This window comes from Bombina bombina, chromosome 7 (genome assembly GCF_027579735.1).
Source record: "Bombina bombina isolate aBomBom1 chromosome 7, aBomBom1.pri, whole genome shotgun sequence".
NCBI classification, from domain to species: domain Eukaryota; kingdom Metazoa; phylum Chordata; class Amphibia; order Anura; family Bombinatoridae; genus Bombina; species Bombina bombina.
Genome location: NC_069505.1, coordinates 486,634,516 through 486,657,563, shown reverse-complemented (window position 1 = coordinate 486,657,563; position 23,048 = coordinate 486,634,516). Strand labels below are relative to the sequence as shown.

The window sequence follows — 23,048 nt, the reverse complement described above, 5'->3', positions numbered from 1 at the left end:
AAATCTCCCCTTTTTTTGGGGGGGAATCTTTGAAATCCAGAAGATATCTCTGGGATATAAATTCCAATGCCTAGGGATCCTGGGCATCTCTTGCCCACGCCTGGGCAAAGAATGAAAGTCTGCCCCCTATAGGATCCGTTACCGGATAGGTGTCCGTTCCTTCATGCTGCCTTAGAGGCAGCAGCAGGCTCCTTGGCCTGCTTATCTTTGTTCCAGGTCCGATTGTCTCCAGACCGCCTTGGACTGAGCAAAAATTCCCTCTTGTTTTGCCTTAGAGGAAGAGGATGCCACACCTGCCCTGAAGTTTTTAAAAGGTATGAAAATTAGACTTTTTTTTTTTTTTTTTTTTTTTGCCCTTGATTTAGACCTATCCTGAGGAAGGGCATGACCTTTTCCTCCAGTGATATAAGCAATAATCTCCTTCAAACCAGGCCCGAATAGGGTCTGCCCCTTGAAGGGAAGTTAAGTAGCTTATTTATTAAAGTCACGACAGCTGACCATGATATAAGCCATAGCGCTCTGCGCGCCAGTATAGTAAAAAACAGAATTCTTAGCCGTTAGTCTAGTCAAATGAACAAGGCATCAGAAAACAAAGGAATTGGCTAGCATAAGCTTGTCAAATATATTCATCCAATGGAGTCGCTTAACTGTAAAGCCTCATCAAGAGACTCAACCCAGAACGCCGCAGCAGCAGTGACAGAAGCAATGTATGCAAGGGGCTGCAGGATAAAACCCTGTTGAATAAACATTTTTTATCCATTGGATCTAAAAAGCACAACTGTCCTCGTCAGAGGTAGTGGTACGCTTAGCTAGAGTAGAAACTCTTCTCTCCACCTTAGGAACTGTCTGCCAGAAGTCCCGTGTGGTGGTAACTATTAGAAAACATTCTTCTAAAAAATAGGAGGGGAAGAGAACGGCACACCTGGTCTATCCCATTCCTTATTAAAAAAAATTTTTAGTAAACCTCTTTAGGTATTGGAAAAACATCAGTACACACCGGCACTGCATATTATTTATCCAGTCTACACAATTTCTCTGGCCCTGCGATTGTACACATTCATTCAGAGCAGCCAAAGCCTCCCTGAGCAACAAGTGGAGGTTCTCAAGCATAAATTTTAAATGTAGAAATATCAGAATCAGGTTAAATCATCTTCCCTGAGTCAAAAAAAAAAAAAAAATCACCCACAGACTAAGCATATTGTGAGATAGTATCATACATGGTTCTTAAAGCGTCTGTATGCTCTGTATCTACCCCCAGAGCTAACTGCTTTCCTTTAATTTCAGGTAGTCTGACTAATACTGCTGCCAGAATATTATTCACCACCTTTGCCATGTCTTGTAAAATAAACGCTATGGGCGCCCTTGATGTACTTGGCGCCATTTGAGCGTGAGTCCCTGAAGCGGGAGTCGAAGGGTCTGACACGTGGGGAGAGTTAGTCTGCATAACTTTCCCCTCGATAGAATCCCCTGGTAAAGAAACGCTATGGGTGCCCTTGATGTACTTGGCGCCATTTGAGCGTGAGTCCCTAAAGCGGGAGTCAAAAGGTCTGACACGTGGGGAGAGTTAGTCGGCATAACTACCCCCACGACAGAATCCTCTGGTGATAATGTTTTTAAAGACAAAAAATGATCTTTATTGTTTAACATGAAATCAGTACATCTGGTACACATTCTAAGATGGGGTTCCATCATGGCTTTAAAACATAATGAACACAGAGCTTCCTCTATGTCAGACATGTTAGAACAGACTAATAATGAGACTAGAAAGCTTGGAAAACACTTTAAATCAAGTTAACAAGCAAATATATAAAACGTTACTGTGCCTTTAAGAGAAACAAATTTTGCCAAAATTTGAAATAACAGTGAAAAAAGGCAGTTAAACTAACAAAATTTTTACAGTGTATGTAACAAGTTAGCAGAACATTGCACCCACTTGCAAATGGATGATTAACCCCTTAATACAAAAAACAGATTAACAAAACGAAAAATATGTTTTAAACAGTCATAACAGCTCCTACTTTTGAAGCCCTTTTGAGCCCTTCAGAGATGTCCTATAGCATGCAGGGGACTGCTGAGGGAAGCTGAATGTCACTGTTTGTAATTTTAACTGCACCAACTGTAACTTTTATACTATAACAGTGGAAAGCCTCAGGAAACTGTTTCTATGCAAAATTTAAGCCAGCCATGTGGAAAAAACTTAGGCCCCAATAAGTTTTATCACCAAACATATGTTAAAAAACGATTAAACATGCCAGCAAACGTTTTAAAACACATTTTTACAAGAGTATGTATCTCTATTAATAAGCCTGATACCAGTCGCTATCGCTGCATTTAAGGCTTTACTTACATTACTTCGGTATCAGCAGTATTTTCTTAGTCAATTCCATTCCTAGAAAAATATTTTACTGCACATACCTTATCTGCAGGAAAACCTGCACGCCATTCCCCCTCTGAAGTACCTCACTCCTCAGAATGTGTGAGAACAGCAAATGGATCTTAGTTACGTCTGCTAAGATCATAGAAAAACGCAGGCAGATTCTTCTTCCAAATACTGCCTGAGATAAACAGCACACTCCGGTGCCATTTAAAAATAACAAACTTTTGATTGAAGAATAAACTAAGTAGAAAGCACCACAGACTCTCACAACCTCCTATCTATGTTGAGGCTTGCAAGAGAATGACTGAATATGGCAGTTAGGGGAGGAGCTATATAGCAGCTTTGCTGTGGGTGGACTCTTGCAGCTTCCTGTTGGGAAGGAGAATATATTCCATAAGTAATGGATGATCCGTGGACTGGATACACTTAACAAGAGAAAGAATTGTTGGACAATAGAGCTGCAGTGTGGGTTTCTATTCTGTACATCACATTAGACCTATTTTTCTTCTACAGATGGACTAACGCACTGGGATTTTGTGAACGGTGGAGACGGTTGGGTAGTAGAGGACAACCATGGCATATTACAGGGTGCTGGAAGCCAGACCTGCTTTGTCACATCTTTTTTGTAAGTGACAGTGTTTCAGTTGCACTCACCACATTACATACACTTAAAGAAGTCTCATTCCTTGTGTTCCTCTCTTCACAGTTGGTGCCAGAAAACCCAGATTATAGACCTGCTGAAGGAAGGTCTAGATGAAGGATTCCTGGATCTACACCAGCCGGAGATCTGTATCTCTGATTGGTAGGTACCTTCTCTGAAGGGTGTTTGTTGGGGCTACTTGAGTATTCTGCTTTATTCCTTCAAATGTTCCTAGTTCTTTAGAAATTTGGTGTTTCTATTTCATAAGTCCATGTTTCCCTGGTGTCCTTATTTAGTGTTCTTCTCAGAAAATGCTGCCATCTGAATGGCATTTATGAAGTGGTCAAGTGGGCGCAGTGTATTACTTTACAATATTATAACATTTTCTGTTTTTAAAATTTTAAGCAACTTTCTAATTTACTCCCATTGTCAAATTTTTTTTGTTCTCCTGCTATCTTTATTTGAAAAAGCAGTAATGTAAGCTTAAGAGGCGGAGCATTTTTGGCTCTGCACCTGGGTACCGCTTGCTGATTGGTTGCTAAAGTACCCACCAATAAGCAAGCGCCATCCAGGCACTGAACCAAAAATGGGCTGGCTCCTAAGCTTTAATTCCTGCTTTTTTTCTAATGACACGGTGAGTCCACGGATTATCTAATTACTATTGGGAATACAACTCCTGGCCAGCAGGAGGAGGCAAAGAGCACTACAGCAAAGGTGTTAAATATCACCTCTCTTCCCTCCAACCCCAATCATTCTCTTTGCCTACGTTAAAAGAAAGGAAGTGGTAAAGTTTAGGTGTCTGAAAGAAGATTCTTCAATCAAGATTTTATTATTTTGAAGAAGAGCAAGATTGTCCTGCTTCCTCCAGGGGTTTAGCCGTAGCCCATGTCAGTCTCTTCAGTAGAGCAGTGGTGGCTTTTAAGCAGTTGGAAACTTGTGGGGTATATTCCTCACTGCGCCTCCCAAACAATTGTTGCTGCCCTATCCGGAAAGCCTGGCTAGGATTATTCAGTCTTTCTTATTTTTCCCACGGGTCCATGTGAGGGAGAGGACACCTCATACCATGTGAGCTGCCCTGCTGCCGGGCAGATTGTTCTTCAGGTATGTGCCTAATTTTATTTTCTTGATGAATGTGGCACTTTTTCAGTTAAGCCTGATTTTGGGACGCTAACAATCCTATTGCTTCTTTCTAGTTAGATTACGCCCACGAATAGGAAGGGGCGGGCTTCTGAGGTGGCAATTAGTGTTGCGCGCCGTTCCGATCCAGAGTGTGTTACTGCGTATCTGCTTAAAGGAATCAGTGACAAGTGATACAAAGCCGTTTTTTGAACAGCTAGACTTCAGTCCGGATCCTAGTTTGAGGAATCCGGTTCACAGGGGGACAGGTAGGCACCTCAGCAAGGAGTACTGAGGTGAGGAGGCTGCCTGAGGGTTATTGTACACTGTTGTTTTTGCGGTAGTCAAGGAATAAAAGAAAAATTATTTTTACTTTTAAAATTTAAAGTGACAGTAACGTTTTTTTTTTTTGTTGGTATTAATATTTTCAAACTTAAATAAAGTTGTTGAGTTTATTTTGTTTATAAATTGAGTTAAGATGGATCAAGAGGCCCTGCAAAATGTTACATGTGGCTTGTGTTTTGACTCTAATGTGGAACCCCCAATTCCATTTTTGTCCCTCATGTAATGAAAGAACATTACATTACAGGGATAGGCTTTTTGAATCTAAGCCATCATTAGCTAAGGCGGATGCTGTTCAGTGGTCCCCTGTCCAAGATATGCTGCAGCTTTCTCTTCAAGGGTCCCAAATATTATCGTCCACACATGCAGTGCCCTGCGTTTCCTCTCAAACTCCAGTTCGGGTTACCTTGCATGACATTGCTACCCACATATCCTCTGTGGTAACTGATGCGCTGTCTGCTTTTCCCATGCTACAGGGAAAGCGCAAGAGGAAATGTAAGGTTTCTGACACAGTCTTGGCTATTCCGAATGTTTCCTCCCAGAAGTCTGAGGAGGAAGATACTTCGGTAGCATCTGAGGGTGAAGTCTTAGACTCAGACAGTGTAATTCCTTCTACTGATGCTGAAGTTTTATCCTTCAGGTTTAAGCTAGAACACCTCGGTTGTTACTTAAGGAGGTTTTGGCCACTCTGGAAGACTCTGACCTGACTGTCGTGGTCAATCCTAAGAAGTCAAGTAAGTTAAACAAATACTTTGACGTTCCTTCCACGGTGGAAGCCTTTCCGGTACCAGACCGGGCTACAGAGATTATTGCTTGCAAATGGGAGAGACCTGGTATCCCTTTTTCTCCATCCCCAATTTTTAAGAAGATGTTTCCAATAGCTGACTCTATCAAGGAGTCTTGGCAGACGGGCCCCAAGGTGGAAGGGGAAGTTTCCACTTTAACCAAGAGAACCACTATTCCCATAGAGAATAGCTGTTCCTTTTAAGGATCCTATGGATAAGACGTTGGAAGGGTTACTTAAAAAGATGTATGTACACCAGGGTTTACAATGGCAACCTGTGGTGTGTATTGCAACCGTCACCAGTGCGGCGGCTTACTAGTTTGATGTGTTGTCTGAATCTATTCACACAGATACTCCCTTTGAGGAAATCCAGGATAGGATCAAGGCTCTTAAGTTGGCCAATTCCTTTATTACGGATGCTTCCCTACAGGTTATTAACTTGGGAGCAAAGATTTCTGGTTTTGCAGTACTGGCCCGCAGAGCTTTATGGTTGAAATCATGGTCTGTGGAATTATGTGGATGTGTTGTCTAAGTCTAAGCTTTTGGCGATAACCTACAAGGGTAAGACCTTGTTTGGGCCGGGCTTGGCTGAGATTATTTCCGACATTACGGGAGTAAAGGGTAATTTCCTCCCTCAGGATAAGAGGAATAAGCAGAAGGGACGTCAGAATAATTTTCATTCCTTTTGAAACTTCAAGGGTAAGCTTTCCTCTCCCTCTACAAAGCAGGAACAGTCCAAGCCTTCCTGGAGGTCCAACCAGTCATGGAACAAGGGAAAGCAATTTAAGAAGCCCGCTACTGACTCAAAGTCAGCATGAAGGGTCTGCCCCCAATCCGGGACCGGATCTTGTGGGGGGCAGACTTTCCTTCTTTGCTCAGGCTTGGGCTCGGGATGTTCAGGATCCCTGGGTGGTGGACATTGTGTCCCAGGGATACAAACTAGAGTTCATGACCTTTCCTCCTAGGGGCAGGTTTCTGCTCTCAAGATTATCTGTAGACCAGATAAAGAGAGGCGTTCTAACACTGTGTTCGAGACCTTTCCGACCTGGGAGTGATAGTTCCTATTCCAATGCAGGGACAGGGTCTGGGATTTTATTCCAATCTGTTCTTGGTTCCCAAAAAAGAGGGAACTTTCAGACCAATTCTAGACCTCAAAAGTCTAAACAAGTTCCTAAGAGTACCGTCCTTCAAGATGGAAACTATTCGTTCCATTCTTCCCTTGGTTCAAGAGGGTCAATTCATGACAACAGTAGATTTAAAGGATGCGTACCTGCATGTTCCCATCCACAGGGATCATCACAAGTTTCTGAGGTTCATATTTCTAGACAAACACTTCCAGTTTGTGGCTCTTCCATTCGGCCTTGCCACAGCTCCCAGAATTTTTTCAAAAGTCCTGTGATCTCTGTTGGTGGTGCTCCGGTTGCGGGGAATTGCAGTGGCGCCTTATCTGGACGACATTCTGGTTCAGACGCCATCCTTTCAACTAGCGAACTCCCACACGGAGATGTTGTTATCCTTCCTGCGCTCTCACGGATGGAAGGTGAATTTGGGAAAGAGTTCCTTAATTCCAGCTACAAGGGTAGTGTTCTTGGGAACATAATAGATTCCCTATCGATGAAAATATTTCTGACAGAGGTCAGAAAATCAAAGATCTTCAATTCTTGTTGGGCGCTTCAGTCCTCTCCTTGGCAGTCAGTGGCTCAATGTATGGAGGTAATTGGTCTAAGGTAGCTGCCATCATTCCATTTGCCCGTTTCCACCTCAGACCTCTGCAGTTATGCATGCTCAGACAATACAACAGGGATTATGCGGATCTGTCTCTGCGATTACATCTGGATCAGGCGACGAGATTCTTTTCTTTGGTGGTTGTCTCAGGAACATCTCTCCAAGGGAACCTGCTTTCGCAGACCCACCTGGGTGATTGTGACAATGGACGCCAGCCTGCTGGGATGGGGAGCAGTCTGGGGCTCTCTAAAGGCTCAGGGGACATGGACTTGGGAGGAGTCTGTTCTCCCCATAAACATTTTAGAGCTGAGGGCACTCTTCAGTGCTCTTCTGGCCTCAGCTTCAGCCCGGTTTATCAGGTCCCAGTTGGACAACATAACTTCAGTGACTTACATCAACCATCAGGGAGGAACTTGGAGTTCCTTGGCCATGATAGAGGTAGCCAAGATTATTCAGTAGGCGGAGACCCACAACTGCTGTCTATCTGCGATCCACATTCCAGGAGTGGACAATTGGGAAGCGGATTTTCTGAGCAGACCGACCTTTCACCCGGGGGAGTGGGAACTCCATCCGGAAGTGTTTTCCAGCTTGATTCTCAAATGGGGACAAACGGAACTGGATCTCATGGCATCTCATCAGAATGCCGAGGTACGGGTCGAGGTCAAGGGATCCTCAGGCTGTACTGATAGATGCTCTGGCAGTCCCTTGGAATTTCAATCTAGCATACCTATTTCCTCCGTTCACGCTCCTTCCTCGGGTCATTGCTCGAAGCAAACAGGAGAGGGCTTTGGTGATCCTCATTGCACCGGCGTGGCCTCGCAGGATCTGGTATGCAGACCTAGTGGAGATTTCATCTCTTCCACCTTGGAGACTTCTATTGAGGAATGACCTTCTACTTCAAGGGCCCTTCCTTCACCAAATCTAGTTTCTCTGAAGCTGACTGCTTGGAGATTGAATGCTTAATTTTATCGAAGTGTGTTTTTTCTGAGTCAGTCATTGAGATCGTAAGCCTGTGACTAGAAAGATTTATCATAAGATATGGCGTAAATATCTGCATTGGTGTGAATCCAGAGACTACTCTTGGAGTAGAGTTCGGATTCCTAGTATTTTGTCCTTTCTCCAGGAGGGTCTGGAGAAGGGTTTATCTGCGAGTACTTTAAGGGTCAAATATCTGTCTTGTCTATTTTGTTGCATAAACATCTGGCGGATGTACCAGACTTGCAATCTTTTTTTCACTCCTTGGTCAGAATTAGGCCTGTGTTCAAACCTGTTACTCCTCCCTGGAGTCTTAATCTTGTTTATTAGAGTTCTTCAACAGGCTCCATTTGAGCCTATGCATTCCTTAGATATTAAGTTATCTTGGAAAGTTTTGTTTCCTGTTGCAATTTCTTCTGCTTGCAGAGTCTCAGAACTCTCGGCGTTGCAGTGTGATTCCCCTTATCTTATTTTTCATTCTGATAAGGTAGTTCTGCGTACTAAGTTAGGGTTCCTTCCTAAGGTGGTTTCGGACAGGAACATTAATCAAAACATTGTGCTTCCTTCTTTGTGCCCCAACCCTTCTTCTCATAAGGAGCGTCTGCTGCACAACCTAGATGTAGTGCGTGTGTTGAAATACTATTTACAGACGACTAAGGATTTTCGTCAGTCTTCTGCTCTGTTTGTTGTTTTTCTCTGGGAAACTTAAGGGTCAGAAAGCTATGGCTACTTCTCTTTCTTTGTGGCTGAAGAGTATCATTTTCTTGGCCTATGAATCTGCTGGACAGCAGCCTCCTGAGAGAGTCACAACTCATTCTACGAGGGCTGTTTCCTCTTCCTGGGCATTCAAAAATGAAGATTTTCTCTACACACTTCTAAATTTTCTAAATTTTTATACTTTTGCCTCGGCTGAGGCTTCTTTTGAGAGAAAGGTTCTTCAAGCAGTGGTGCCTTCCATTTAGGTTCCCTGTCTTGTCCCTCCCTTATCATCTGTGTCCTCTAGCTTGGGTATTGAATCCCATTAGTAATTAGATGATCCGTGGACTCACCGTGTCATTAGAAAGAAAACAAAATGTATGCTTACCTGATAAATGTATTTATTTCTTGACACAGTGAGTCCACGGCCCGCCCTGTTTTTTTAAGACAGGTTTTTGTTATATTATAAACCTTTAGGCACCTCTGCACCTTATTGCTTCCTTTCTCTCCTTTTACTTCGGTCGAATGACTGGGGTTGGAGGGAAGGGAGGTGATATTTAACAACAGCTTTGCTGTGGTGCTCTTTGCCTCCTCCTGCTGGCCAGGAGTGGTATTCCCAATAGTAATTGGATGATCCGTGGACTCACCGTGCCAAGAAATAAATAAATTTATCAGGTAAGCATAAATTTTGTTTTTCAAATAAAGATACCAAGAGAACAAAGAAAAATTGATAATAGGAGTAAACTAGAAAAGTAGCTTAAAATTTGCTGCTCTATCTGAATCATATGAAAGAAAACATTTGGGTTTAGTGTCCCTTTAAGATATCCAAATAACAGATTAATTGCATAATTTAACATAAATGTATTTAAAGGGACATAATACTAATATGCTAAATCACTTGAAAGTGATCCAGTCTAACTATAAAAAGCTGACTAGAAAATATGACGTGAACATCTCTATGTAAAAAATGAAGTTTTCTTCAGCACACAATAGTAAGTGTTTGGTGTAGAGTTATCCTTCAGCTAATCTCAGCTGCATGTTGGGGAAAAAAACACCCAATCAGCTTCATCAGTGCTGATGTCACACTTTACTGTAATCTCATGAGATTTCACTGAACTCTTATGAGATTTCCTAGTAAACTTCCTTAAGATATAATATGACTGTGCCGGCACATGCCAGATGCACAAGTCCCAGGACTAGCATTCTGATTGGCTGCATAAAGTCCCTTTACAATGAGATGTGGCTACTTAGGAAATTTTGAGGTAAACTAACTTCCTTTTTTACATTGAAAAGTTGGTGTAATATTTTCTAGTCTGCTTTTTACAGCTATGCTGCATCACTTTCAAGTGCTTTAACATTTGGGTATCCTGTCCCTTTAATGATAATTTGTGCTACAAACATTGAAAAAACTTTAGTTTTGGGCTTATATTTTAGCAGGTGGTCAATAAAATCAGCTGTGTGGTGTGATTATTAAATATGACCTGGGGAGAACACTGCTTATTATAGGCAAGTTTCTTAAGCAGGGTATATGGGCAATAACTCTGTGGAAGGCATAATCTGGTTAGCCAATATTATATTTGCCTGGGCTAAAGCCTCAGAATTTAAATTTTTTATATATTTTTCTTTCCTAAGATATGGTGAGTCCAAGGCTTAAGTAATTACTATTGGGAATATCTCACTCGTGGCCAGCAGGAGGAGGCAAAGAGCACCACAGTTAAACTGCTAAGTATCACTCCCTTACCCACAACCCCCAGTCATTCTCTTTGCCTTCGGTACATGGAGGAGGTGAAGTTTAGGTGTCTGAAAAAAAAAATTTGATTTCATCTACAAGCAAGTTTTGGGGTATAGCCGTATTCCACGTTATTGCTTGCAGTCGGGTAGTGTTGGCTTTAAAGCAGTTAGGAACTTATAAAGAGGTAGTTACTGCGTTTTCCTAACAATTACTGCCCTAGTTTAGAAAGCCAGAGTTGGTTACTCTGTTCTTTCTTTTCCAAGAACTGTGTCCTCTCATACCTTGTAACTGTCTACATGCTGGACAGCGGAGCAGGTAAGTGCTTTTTCTTCCAGTTGGGGAGACCATGCACTTAACAAATTAAAAACACTTTTATTGGACATAGATAATCCTGTTGTATAGGTTACACTGGGGCATGAAGCAGGCACTGTAGCATGTGTGAGACTAACATTTAAACTCTTTTAAACAGAAAGGGTAAAATGTTTTTATTAGGCTTTATTTTCTGACACATATTTACTTGATAAAACAATACAAGTTTACACTGAAAGTACGGATGAATGTTCTATTTCAGCAGCTTATTAATTTCCCCTTTGCTTTAAAATAAAACGATGCAACATTTTAAACTGTCAGGTTTTAATAAAACGGATATTTCTGGTATTCAGTGTACCAGGAAGCTACTATTTTTAGTGCCTCTCTGTGTCGCAGCAGTAATTTGAGCATCGCAGTTGCGGTCACATGACTGGCTTTACTTCATAACGTTTCTGAGGAAAAAAGTTGCTTTTCTATATTTCTGGGTGATCTGGTCTTGATTGGTAGCGGTATGGTACCTCAGTAATTGAGGTGTGGGGTTGCCTGAGGGGTATTTTAGAAGTTTATTTGATTTTTTTTTTTTCCTTAACTTTTCTCACATAATTTTGGCTGGGGATCGATCCTAATTTGGGATAAAATGTAAAGTGTATTTTTTCCTTGGCTTATTTTAATTGAATATTAAAATCTTTTAAACGTATCTGTACAAGTTTATTTACTGTTTCACAACATGCCTGATATGGAGCAACAGCCTGCTCTCATGAATTCATGCTTATTATGTTTAGATGCACAAATTGCAGCTCCTATTTTGTTCTTCATGTGTAAAGAAAACTTTGCAAACTAAAGGTAAAATTTTTGAGCCTAATGTCTCTCAGGATGATACTGTTAAAATAATACCTTGGCTTTCTCTTGCTACGTCCCAAGCCTCAATGGTGTCACATGCAGCCCTGTGGTTCCTCTATAACTCCTAGGGGAGTTTATTTAAAAGCAGAAATTGTTGCCCAGGTATCTTCAGCGGCATCTGCGGCATTAGCTGCCATTCCCCGATTACAGGTGAAAACGCAAGAGGAAATCTAGAAATTCAGAAAGTATGGTGCCTGTCCTCCAGTTCTGCTTCCCAAGTTGCCCTTTCTCATGAGTCTGATGAGGAAGATACATCGGGACTTTCTGTGGGTGAAATCTCAGATTCGGACAGTATAACTCCTTCTTCTGAGACTGAGGTTGTCAGGATATCTGTGAGTGTTATTAATTAATATATATATATATATATATATATATATATATATATATATATATATATATATATATATATATATATATATATATATATATATATATATATATATATATACATACAATCCACCCACCAAGGGGAAGAAAAACGCTTCACTCTCCGGTCTTTTCCAATAGGCTTTAATCCTTATTCACAAGTAATCAGTCAAAGGACATCCCAAACATATCTTTTTCAATGGGTCTGAAAAAATTCCTGTGTCCCAAAAGCTTCTATCTTACCCCACACCACTCACCCTTTTATACCTCCCGGTGTTAGTGCGACTTACGGGGTGCCGCGGCACCGCCCCCACATACGCGCGATATTCCAAACACTGAAGCGAGCAGGGGGACATCAACAACATAAGCTAATTAGCATAGCCCCACATGCACACTGACGGCAATCATGTCATTAGGCTTTCCCTTCACAAGTATCACGCATGCTGTGTGGTTGTGCTGACGGATCACACCGGAGAGCCATAAAATGTTAAAAGAACAGGGTCTAAAGAAAAGTGTTAAAATAACACTAAGGGGATCCCTTAATACATCCAATACCGTATAAGAACTATTCACTTGATTCTTTCTGCTGTAGCCAGAAGTAATCCCATTATATTTTGCCACATGTATATAGCCAATAGTAACATTAGCCAAATGACTAGCATAACCAAAGTAAATATATAAAGAAGTGCATAAAAAATAAACAAATTAAAAATATATAAAATAAAAAAATAATATAATAAAAAACAAAGAGATGAAAAAATAAAAAATAATAAAGAAAAAGAAAAATTACACGAAATATTTAAAAGGCAAAAATAAGTAAAATGTGTAATCAATCAAGAATAATCAATAAAGATCAAAAAATAAAAATAAATATATAGAGATAGAAATGTAAAGAAAACATTAACAGGAAATGTAAAAAGACCATAATCATTCTTCAGGGCCTAATGGAGTATAGTAGAAATCACTGAAAATGGCAACAATACACTATTTTCTCCATCTGTAAGGATAAAGGTCCCATGTGATCTGGATGTAGCTGCAGACCAAGTCAAATCGATAATCCAGAAACAATCTAGACCGAACAATCATAGAAGCCTCTTTATAGAAAGACATTATAGTCTAGCTGCACATTTAATCCTTTTGGGGTCACAGTGTCCAGTCGGTAGATCCAAGCAGTTTCTACTTGTAGGAGTTTCGTATTTCTATCCCCCCTTTCCGCAAGGGGGGCACATGACCGATTAACATTGTCCTCAGGCTAGCAGGTGTATGTCCTGCCTGGAGGAAATGACGAGCAACTGGTTGATCCGTAATCTTTTTATCTATAGCTGTCCTGATGGCATGATGATGGTTCGCCATCCTCTCACGAAACGTGGTGGTTTTTCCCACATAGACCAAGGAACATGGGCACATCAATATGTAGATCACGTGTGTGCTCATTCAGGATAACCTGTGTAGGATTTTATATTTTCTCCCTGTATGCGGATGATGGAAATACATCCCAGTGAGCATACTATTGCACGTTGTGCAGTCTCCACATCTATAGCAACCTAATTTTCTCTTGGCATCCAACCACGTGCCTTTCTCATAGCATCTTGTCGGATCATTATGGACCAAGATATCTTTTAAATTAGGTGCCCTTTTGTAGACCATCCTTGGAGTTGTAGTGTGTACAAAGGGAAGCATCTTATCAGTTTTCACAATTTCCCAATTCTTTATCACAGATTCCGTCAGAGCTTGTGATAACGGATTAAATGTTGTAACAAAGTTTATATTGCTTTTGGTATTATCCACATCTTTTGTTATATCTCGTGGCTGCAACAGTGTCTTTTGATCATATTGTGATAACTTAGTATGTTCCTGCTCAATATCTTTTTGCCTTATATCCACGTTGTTTCAGCTTTAATCTTCATTTCCTCTTCTTGGACAATTCTGGTTTCTCTCAGTGTATTGTTGCGTGCTACTCGCATGAGCTGAGAGGAGACAACTCCCCTCTTTTGATGTTCTGGGTGATAGCTAGTAGATAATAGTAGGGAGTTCTTGTCAGTAGGTTTCGAGTACAACGATGTAGAAAATTTACATCCTTCACTATCTGAATAGATTGTGATGTTTAGGTCAAGAAAGGGAATGGTAATATTACTGTACGCAAATTTGAAGCGAATAGTAGACTTTATCATGTTAAGGGTCTCAATCCAATATTTCAATGATGTTTCTGACCCTCTCCATACCAGGAATACATCATCTATATACATCACATATAGCTTGATCTTATCCACATTCAAGATGTTCATCACTTTGGTCTCATACCAAGACATATAAAGGTTGGCATATGCGGGAGCCATATTAGAACCCATTGCAGTCCCCGATAGTTGTAAAAAGAAATCTTTTTCAAATTTGAAGAAATTCTTTTCTAAACAGAATTTGAGTAATTCAAGTAGGAACTCAATGGGTGGTCCCGCATATGCCAACGATTCACTCAGCATAGACCTGACAGCCTGCACACCGCCACCATGGGGTATGACAGTGTACAGGCTGTCCACGTCCATGGTGACCAACAGGGAGGCTTAATCAGAGTTTTATGCACCTTAGGCAAAAGGTATAAAACCGGAATTACCGGAAAGGAGGTGGTCATAAAGTCCAGCTCACTTTCATTGATCATCCCTGCTTTTTAAAGGAATTTATTGGGTTACCTCTAAGTTTAACATAAACCTTACTGTCAGAAAGTTGTCTATAGGCTTCTTCCCTATAGTCAGAATAGTTTTGAATCACAATTGAACCCCCCTTATCTGCAGCATGTATAATAATTGAGTGATCTGTCTTTAGGCTGCGTAGTGCCTATTTTTCTCCCTTGGACAGATTGGGGTAGATATTACCCACTTCAGTTTGCTCACATGTGTCACTAATCATACGGGAAAAACTTTGAATAGAGGGGTTAAGGTTCACTGGATCAAAACTGCTCTGGGATTTAAATCTGTTGAATGCGGTCTGTTCCTTGTCCTTAAAAAAATCTTTAATTTTTAATTGTCTCTGTAGTTTATAAATATCAACATTCATTTGAAATTTATCCACTCTAGGTGTCGGGACAAAGGACAGACCTTTATTCAACAGATTTGTTTCATCAGTACTTAGAGGTCTATCACTGAGATTGTAAATGATGTCTACTTCTTTTTGGTTGTTTTTTTCTTTTTATCCTCCCCTCCTAATGTGTGGTCTATGTCATTTCGTTTCCCCGGAAGGGTTTTTTTTTTTTTTTTGGAGGATCTTGCGGTTACTCCACCTAAAGGGTGTTCACTATTGCCTGATGTACTAGCTTCCGCAACATCTCCCTCTGATGTATCACCCCCACTGCTATCCACTGTATCAGATATATTTTTGTTGTTAAAACGTCTTCTACGTTTAAATTGAGATCTAACATCCTCTCTCCCATAGAGCCACCTATAGATTCTTTTTTCTCTATAGTCTGTTTCCACAATAGTTAGTTTATTGTTTTTAAAAGATAATAGGTCACTCCTATATTTGTTAACCTGTCCCTGAAGCTTCTTTATCCAGTCTTCACCTGTATCGTCTATCAGTGTCTGGTAGCTCATTAGTTTGACCTCATTTATCTCAATTCTAATCAGATGTAGCAGCCTATTCGATTCTTCAATAACCAGTAAAATAAGATCGTACGAACATTTGTTCAAAATTGAACAACATTTTTTACAAAATTCGGGGTTAGACCTACCAATAGTAGGAATATTTTTTATTCGAAAGCCCCGTGGTATGTTCTTATTTCGGTGGTAATTGGATAAGTACACAGTGTGTAAATGGTGGTCTATCTCTCTTTTTTGCAAATTCAACAATCTATGATACACATCAATAGGTGTTTCTCCCCTCAGCTCATGCAAGTCAGTGGTCGCCAAAATACGTTCAGCGTCAGCTTCAGTAAAAACAAAAGATTCTCTATTCACACTGTCATCCCCAGTTTTATACTTATTGGTTTGGGTAGATCCCAACGCCTCCATAGTGTAATGCCACTGGTTATAATTTTAAATATACAGTGAGAATCCTAGTAATGTCCCATATGCAGTATTGGAATAGATCAAGGATAAGTCCCTTTTTAAGTTCATAAAAACAATACAGCCAAAATCAATATTTTGTATAGCTGCACAAAACACTCAGAGACAAAAAGCAGGCAATGATATTAATTGGGTAATAAAAGAAGTAAAATCACAATGACATTGATCAAAAGGTATGCAGTACACTGTGCAGGGTGCAACTTCAAATAATCATACACAGAAGCCAAGTTAAGTGCACTCACTGTAATCGTCCCAACTGCTGGGGTGCTGCGTAAAGATATGTAGTAGTAGCAATCCACCAAGGGGAAGAAAAACGCTTCACTCTCCGGTCTTTTCCAAAAGGCTTTAATCCATATTCACAAGTAATCAGTCAAAAGACATCCCAAACGTTTCGATACCTACTGGTATCTTTTTCAATGGGTCTGAAAAAATTCCTGTGTCCCAAAAGCCACACAGCATGCGTGATACTTGTGAAGGGAAAGCCTAATGACGTGATGGCCGTCAGTGTGCATGTGGGGCTATGCTAATTAGCCATGCGCTTGTGTTGTTGTCTCCCTGCTCGCTTCAGTGTTTGGAATATCGCGCGTATGTGGGGGCGGTGCCGCGGCACACCGGAAGTCACACTAACACCGGGAGGTATAAAAGGGTGAGTGGTGTGGGGTAAGATAGAAGCTTTTGGGACACAGAAATTTTTTCAGACCCATTGAAAAAGATACCAGTAGGTATCAAAACGTTTGGGATGTCTTTTGACTGATTACTTGTGAATATGGATTAAAGCCTTTTGGAAAAGACCGGAGAGTGAAGCGTTTTTCTTCCCCTTGGTGGGTGGATTGCTACTACTACATATCTTTGCGCAGCACCCTGGCAGTTGGGACGGTTACAGTGAGTGCACTTAACTTGGCTTCTGTGTGTGTGTGTATATATATATATATATATATATATATATATATATATATATATATATATTCCCTATCAGATCACCACCCCCCTTGTAGAAAGAACAGAGCCTAGAAGTCTGAACCAAGGGACAAATTTCAGGAAAAGTGACCATTCAAACTCCAGTGCAAATTGGTACATGCTGAGTTTTCAATACACAGATCCCAGACTTTGTGGCAGCTTAGATCTTAATAGCAGAATGTGTACTTTGAAAGCATAAAGGTCTTGAAGATTTGTTTGGACAAATTATCTATATAGTTTTCAAATATTTAATATGTGCCTCAGACTGTCCAAATAAATTGTATGAATGTGTTCAATAATCTCAGCAGTGCCTCCAATAAAAATGTTAGTATATTCTAGGTTTACAATATAATTTATTATTATATCAGCAGTAATCTCCAGTAAAATGTTGAAGAACTTATTTAGCCCAGTTTATCAGGTTCCAGTCAGACAACATAACCTCTGTGGCTTACATTAATCACCAGGGAGGAACTCTGAGTTCCTTAGCCATGAAGGAGGTTAGTTGCTGTCTATCTGTCATCCACATTCCAGGAGTAGACAATTGCGAAGCGGATTTTCTGAGCAGACAGACTTTTCATCCCGGGGAGTGGGAACTCCATCCAGAGGTGTTTTCCAGCTAAGTCCTCAAATGGGGGGGGGGTGGTGGAGTTAGATCTGATGGCGTCTTGTCAGAACGTCAAGCTTCCAAGGTACGGTTCAAGGTCAAGAGATCCACAGGCTGTTCAGATATATGCTCTGGCGGATCCTTGGGTTTTCAGGTTGGCATACCTGTTTCCTCTGTTTGCTCTCCTTCCACAAGTGCGTCAGTGATTCTAATAGCCCATGCGCGGCCTCGCAGGATCTGGTTTGCAGACCTAGTGGAGATGTCATCTCTCCTACCTTGGAGACTACCTCTGAGGAAGGACCTCCTGATTCAGGGTCCCTTCCTTCATCAAAATCCTGTTTCTCTAAAGCTGACTGCTTGGAGATTGAACGCTTAATTGTTTCTAACAGTGGTGTTTCTGGGCCAGTCATTGAGACCATGATTCAGGCTCGCAAGCCTGTTACTAGAAAGATTTACCATAAGATATGGCGTAAATATCTTTATTGGTGTGAATCCAAGGGCTACTCTTAGAGTAGAATTAGAATTCCTAGAATTTTATCTTTTCTTCAGTAAGGTCTGGAGAAGGGTCAGATTTCTGCTTTATCAGTTTACTACATAAACGTTTGGCAGATGTGTCAGATGTGCAATCTTTTTGTCAGGCCTTGGTCAAAATCAGGCCTGTCTTTAAGTCTGTTGCTCCTCCTTGGATCCTTAACCTTCTTCTTAAAGTTTTACAGCTGGCTCAGTTTTAGCCGTTGCATTCCATAGAATATTTTGGAAGGTTTTGTTTCTTGTTGCTATCACCTCTGCTCGAAGAGTCTCGGAACTCTCAGCTCTGCAGTGTGATTCTCCTTATCTCATTTTTCATGCCGATAAGGCGGTTCTTCGTACTAAGTTAGGTTTCCTTCCTAAGGTTGTTTCTAATAGAAATATCAATCAGGAGATTGTAGTTCCCTCTTTGTGTCCTAATCCTTCTACTTCCAAAGAACGTTTGTCACAATTTGAATGTTGTACATGCTCTTAAATTCTACTTACAGGCGACTAAGGATTTTCGCCAGTCCTCTGCCCTCTTTGTCTGTTTCTCTGGGAAACGTAAAGGTCAGAAAGCTACTGCTGCTACTCTTTCTTTTTGGTTACAAGTATAATTCGTTTGGCTTATGAGACTGCTGGACAGCAGCCCCCTGAGAGAATTACAGCTCATTCCACAAGAGTGATTTCCTTTTCTTGGGCTTTCAAAAATAAAGCTTCTGTGGAACAAATTTGCAAGGCTGCAACTTGGTCTTCTCTACATACTTTTTCCAAATTTGATACTTTTTCCTCGGGAGAGGCTTCTTTTGGGAGAAAGGTTCTTCAAGCGGTGGTGCCTTCTGTTTAGGACTGCCTGTCTTGTCCCTCCCTATTTATCTGTGTCCTCTAGCTTGGGTATTGGTTCCCAAAAGTAATTACTCAAGCCGTGGACTCACCATATCTTAGGAAAGAAAAACAAAATGTATGCTTACCTGATACATTTATTTATTTCTGGATATGGTGAGTCCACGGCCCCACCCTTTTAGTTTAAGATAGTTGTTCTTTTGACTATAACTTTAGCCACCGCTACACCTTGTGTTACTCCTTTTTCTCCATTTCCCTTCGGTCGAATGACTGGGGGTTGTGGGTAAGGGAGTAATACTTGGCAGTTTAACTGTGGGGCTCTTTGCCTCCTCCTGCTGGCCAGGAGTGATATTCCCAACATTAATTACTCAAGCCGTGGACCCACCATATCCGGAAAGAAGGAAATTTATCAGGTAAGCATAATTTTTTTTTTTTTTTTTTTTAAAGGGCCATAATTGTCTTAAAAGAAGCCACTGCTGAGCCAATGAGCAGCACTTATCGATGTGTAAGTAGCGCTGCTGATTGTTTCAGCGACGGTTTCTGTTTGGGACCAATTGTGCTCTGCGAGTGCTTGGTCATTGGTCTTAAATTGACATGTTCTTACGAATTAGAACGTCATTTTGTTTAATTATTATGTCCCTTTAACTTAGTAACGCTACACCTCTTTGTTTCATCTTCCTTCACCTGTTTTTTTTTGTTGCCCATGTTCAGCTACAAAACAAAGCTAAAATTACCATAGGATCAGCCACCCCAACTTGCTAAATAAAAACTTCAGTAATTTATTTTGGGTGCCCTTTAGTCTCCGTGAGCCCATTCACTGTTTTGTTCCCTTTTCCTACGCTATTTTAGCAGTAGCTTTTACTGGACATGAGACATACAGAGAATACGCGGATATGCAGCTAGACACTGCACCTGCTCAGAGAGTGCTCTTTGAGGCCCTTTTTTAATGGACTATAATCTCGCTTTAGTGGTTATAATTTATTGTCCTTGGCATTTTCTTTTTTTATATTTCTTTAACCCTTACAACCCTCATTCACCTCACAATGTTAGTAAGAGCTAGATAACTCTGAGCAGTCTGCTTTAACCCCTTAAGGACCGGGCAATTCAGACTAAAACTTCCCAAAAAGTCCAAAGCATTTTTAGCATTTTTGCCATCACTACATTTAAATAGAAATAGAGCCTTGTTGTGTTTTTTTTTTTATTTACCTGTCAAAACAATATATTTTATTATTTAGTAGACAACCCAAGGTATTGATTTAGGCCCATTTTGGTATATTTCATGCCACCATTTCACAGCCAAATGCGATCAAATGAAAAAATCGTAAATTTTTCCACAAACTTTGGGTTTCTCACATAAATTATTTACATTCTGCTTGTGCAATCGTGGCACAAATGGTTGTAAAAGCTTCTCTGTGATCCCCTTTGTTCAGAAATAGCAGACATATATGGCTTTGGCATTGCTTTTTGGTAATTAGGCTGCTAAATGACCCCCCCCCCCCAATGGTCAGTTTAACTTTTTTTTAATTTTTATTATTATTATTTTTTCAGTGCTTTTACCTTCCCTGATCCCTCCCAACAGCTCTGTAACCCTTCCCCCTATAACTGATTTCTGCCATCTTAGGTACTGGCAGCTGTCTGCCAGTACCATTTGCTATAATTTTTCTTTTTTTTTTTAAATAAAAAAAAACATTTTTTCTGTAGTGTAGCTGCCCCTCCCCTCCAAGATCATATCCCTTACCCTCTAATTCCCCCCCTCTACTCTAGGAAAATTGATAATAGGAGTAAATTAGAAAGTTGCTTAAAATTGCTGCTCTATCTGAATCATGAAAGAAAAAAATAAGGTTCAGTATCCCTTTTAATTTTGACTTTACTGTCCTCTTAAATTTAACCCAGGAACAATGTTATAAGGTCATAGAATACCCACGACTGTAATACTAACCAAATATATATATGAATTATTTCTCAAAATAAGCCTATTGAATATAATCAAACCATTCACTATTTCTTCTATAACTAGAGAATCTCACTTTTTACTCCAATGCACATCTCTAAAGGTACGCAGGGCGGCAGGACTGTGGCTGTATATATGAAATCCAAGTGCAGCTTCTGGCCAGAGACAGAGTGACTGTTATAACAGAATTCACCCAAAGGCCGGAACCTATTCCTCAGTGGAACGACTCAACCTACAAACAGGTACTGGGAGTGAGAGCTCTGGAAAAACTACTAAACTGGCTAGTTATACTTTTGAAACAGTGTGACACACCACCTGAGATCTGTTCTGCAGATCACATTAGCCGGACAGTCTACTCAAAGATTGTTATTGTTTAGAAAGATAATCCCTTTTTTCTTCATAAACGGGGAGGGTCCATGGCTGCATTCATTACTTTTGGGAATTCAGAACCTGGCCACCAAGAGGTAAAGACACCCCAGCCAAAGGCTTAAATACCTCCCCCACTCCCCTCATCCCCCAGTTATTCTTTGCCTTTCGTCACAGGAGGTTGGCAGAGAAGTGTCGGAAGATTAAAGATAGTCTCTTATGGAGGGTAGTACTCTCCGAAATGGGACTGGAGTTTTAAGTAGTCCTGTCAGCCTCTCAGTGAGAGCATGGATGAAAGTTAGCGTCCGGAGATGCAGAGAGAGTCTTTCTGCGAAACCATCCCGACTCATATTAACAGCTCCTTAGCAATCAGCGTTGACGAGTTTCGCTGCCTGCTTTGTTCACTCAAGTCCATGTCAGAAGCAAGGTTACTATCTGTCACACTTGAAAGGCCGTGTTCCTGTTCCACACCGTAGATTCCGGTAAGATCGTTTAATTTTACTTCAATTTGTGAAATGTCATGTAAATGAAGAAGCAGGGTCTCAGTGGGACTCCTTTATCTTATGGAATCGAGGGTTAATATCTCCTGAGGAGGGGTTATTGAATGGGGGGGTACTTTAATCATGTTTGTTATGTGATTTCTGTCTGCTAATGTGTAGTGTTGCTTGGGCTCGTGGCTATATCGCAAACATAGCGGCCTTTTTTTGTCAGGCTGCGCGACGCCCTTGTTGCCTTGGCGCGGTTTTTCTGGCCTGCATGGTGTACTTTGTGACTAGGCCATTGGAGTTGTAAAGTGCCGTTTTTATTTTTTCTATACATAATTTCTATCCAAGTTATGGAGGATTCTGATTTTTTGAAGACGGATGTCTGATTCAGATGCTACTTCTTGTGAAAGAGTATGAAATAGCTTGGGTAATCCATGCCCATCAGTTATGTTCCGCATGTTGCTTTAGAGTGCTCTTTTCTCCTGAAACGGGGAACTTTGAGTCCGCCGAGCTATGCGCCCCTGGAGACCCCATATCCCGTGAGGCGAGTGCCCTAGAACCTTCTTTGGCTACGCAAGCAGGTATCCCTAATGCCGTTACCCCTTCTCCAGAACGCGGCTTGTTTCCTCCAGAGGTTACGGCACGGTTCTGCGTGGCCATATTTATGGCATTGGCATTGATTTCTGTCTGCTAATGTGTAGTGTTGCTTGGGCTCGTGGCTATATCGCAAACATAGCGGCCTTTTTTTGTCAGATGCTACTTCTTGTGAAAGAGTATGAAATAGCTTGGGTAATCCATGCCCATCAGTTATGTTCCGCATGTTGCTTTAGAATGCTCTTTTCTCCTGAAACGGGGAACTTTGAGTCCGCCGAGCTATGCGCCCCTGGAGACCCCATATCCCGTGAGGCGAGTGCCCTAGAACCTTCTTTGGCTACGCAAGCAGGTATCCCTAATGCCGTTACCCCTTCTCCAGAAGGCGGCTTGTTTCCTCCAGAGGTTACGGCACGGTTCTGCGTGGCCATATTTATGGCATTGGCGCATTTATATCTAACAGGAAAGGAGATGTTGATGAGATACTGTCCGTGTTCTGTTCACCAGGGCTCATCAGGCGGGGGATCGTCGGGGTCAGATCAGCCCTCTGGGGAAGCGGTTTCCTCTGAGGCTTCAGGGGCCCAATCCTCGGGGTCAGGGTCGTCCGTTGCCCCGATGGAGGTAAGTCTTTTCGTTATGGACTGGCGGGCCTTTGTGTCCTGCTGTGGCATGTTTTGGCGGTGCTGGAGGATCCCAGTCCTGATGGGTTGAGGGGTCCTCGGTCTTCTGT

The 23,048-nt window shown here is 41.2% G+C and overlaps 1 protein-coding gene across 1 annotated transcript in view; it reads left to right on the top strand.

Annotated features, from left to right (window-relative positions):
• The window catches only part of LOC128666808 (F-box only protein 27), a 45,860-nt gene that overhangs the window by 16,861 nt on the left and 5,951 nt on the right, over window positions 1-23,048 (top strand). Inside the window, exons 3-5 of the mRNA XM_053721603.1 lie at window positions 2,891-3,002; window positions 3,084-3,179; window positions 20,980-21,118. Of these exons, the coding sequence (XP_053577578.1) occupies window positions 2,891-3,002; window positions 3,084-3,179; window positions 20,980-21,118 (347 nt within the window). The remainder of the gene's footprint in view (window positions 1-2,890; window positions 3,003-3,083; window positions 3,180-20,979; window positions 21,119-23,048) is intronic.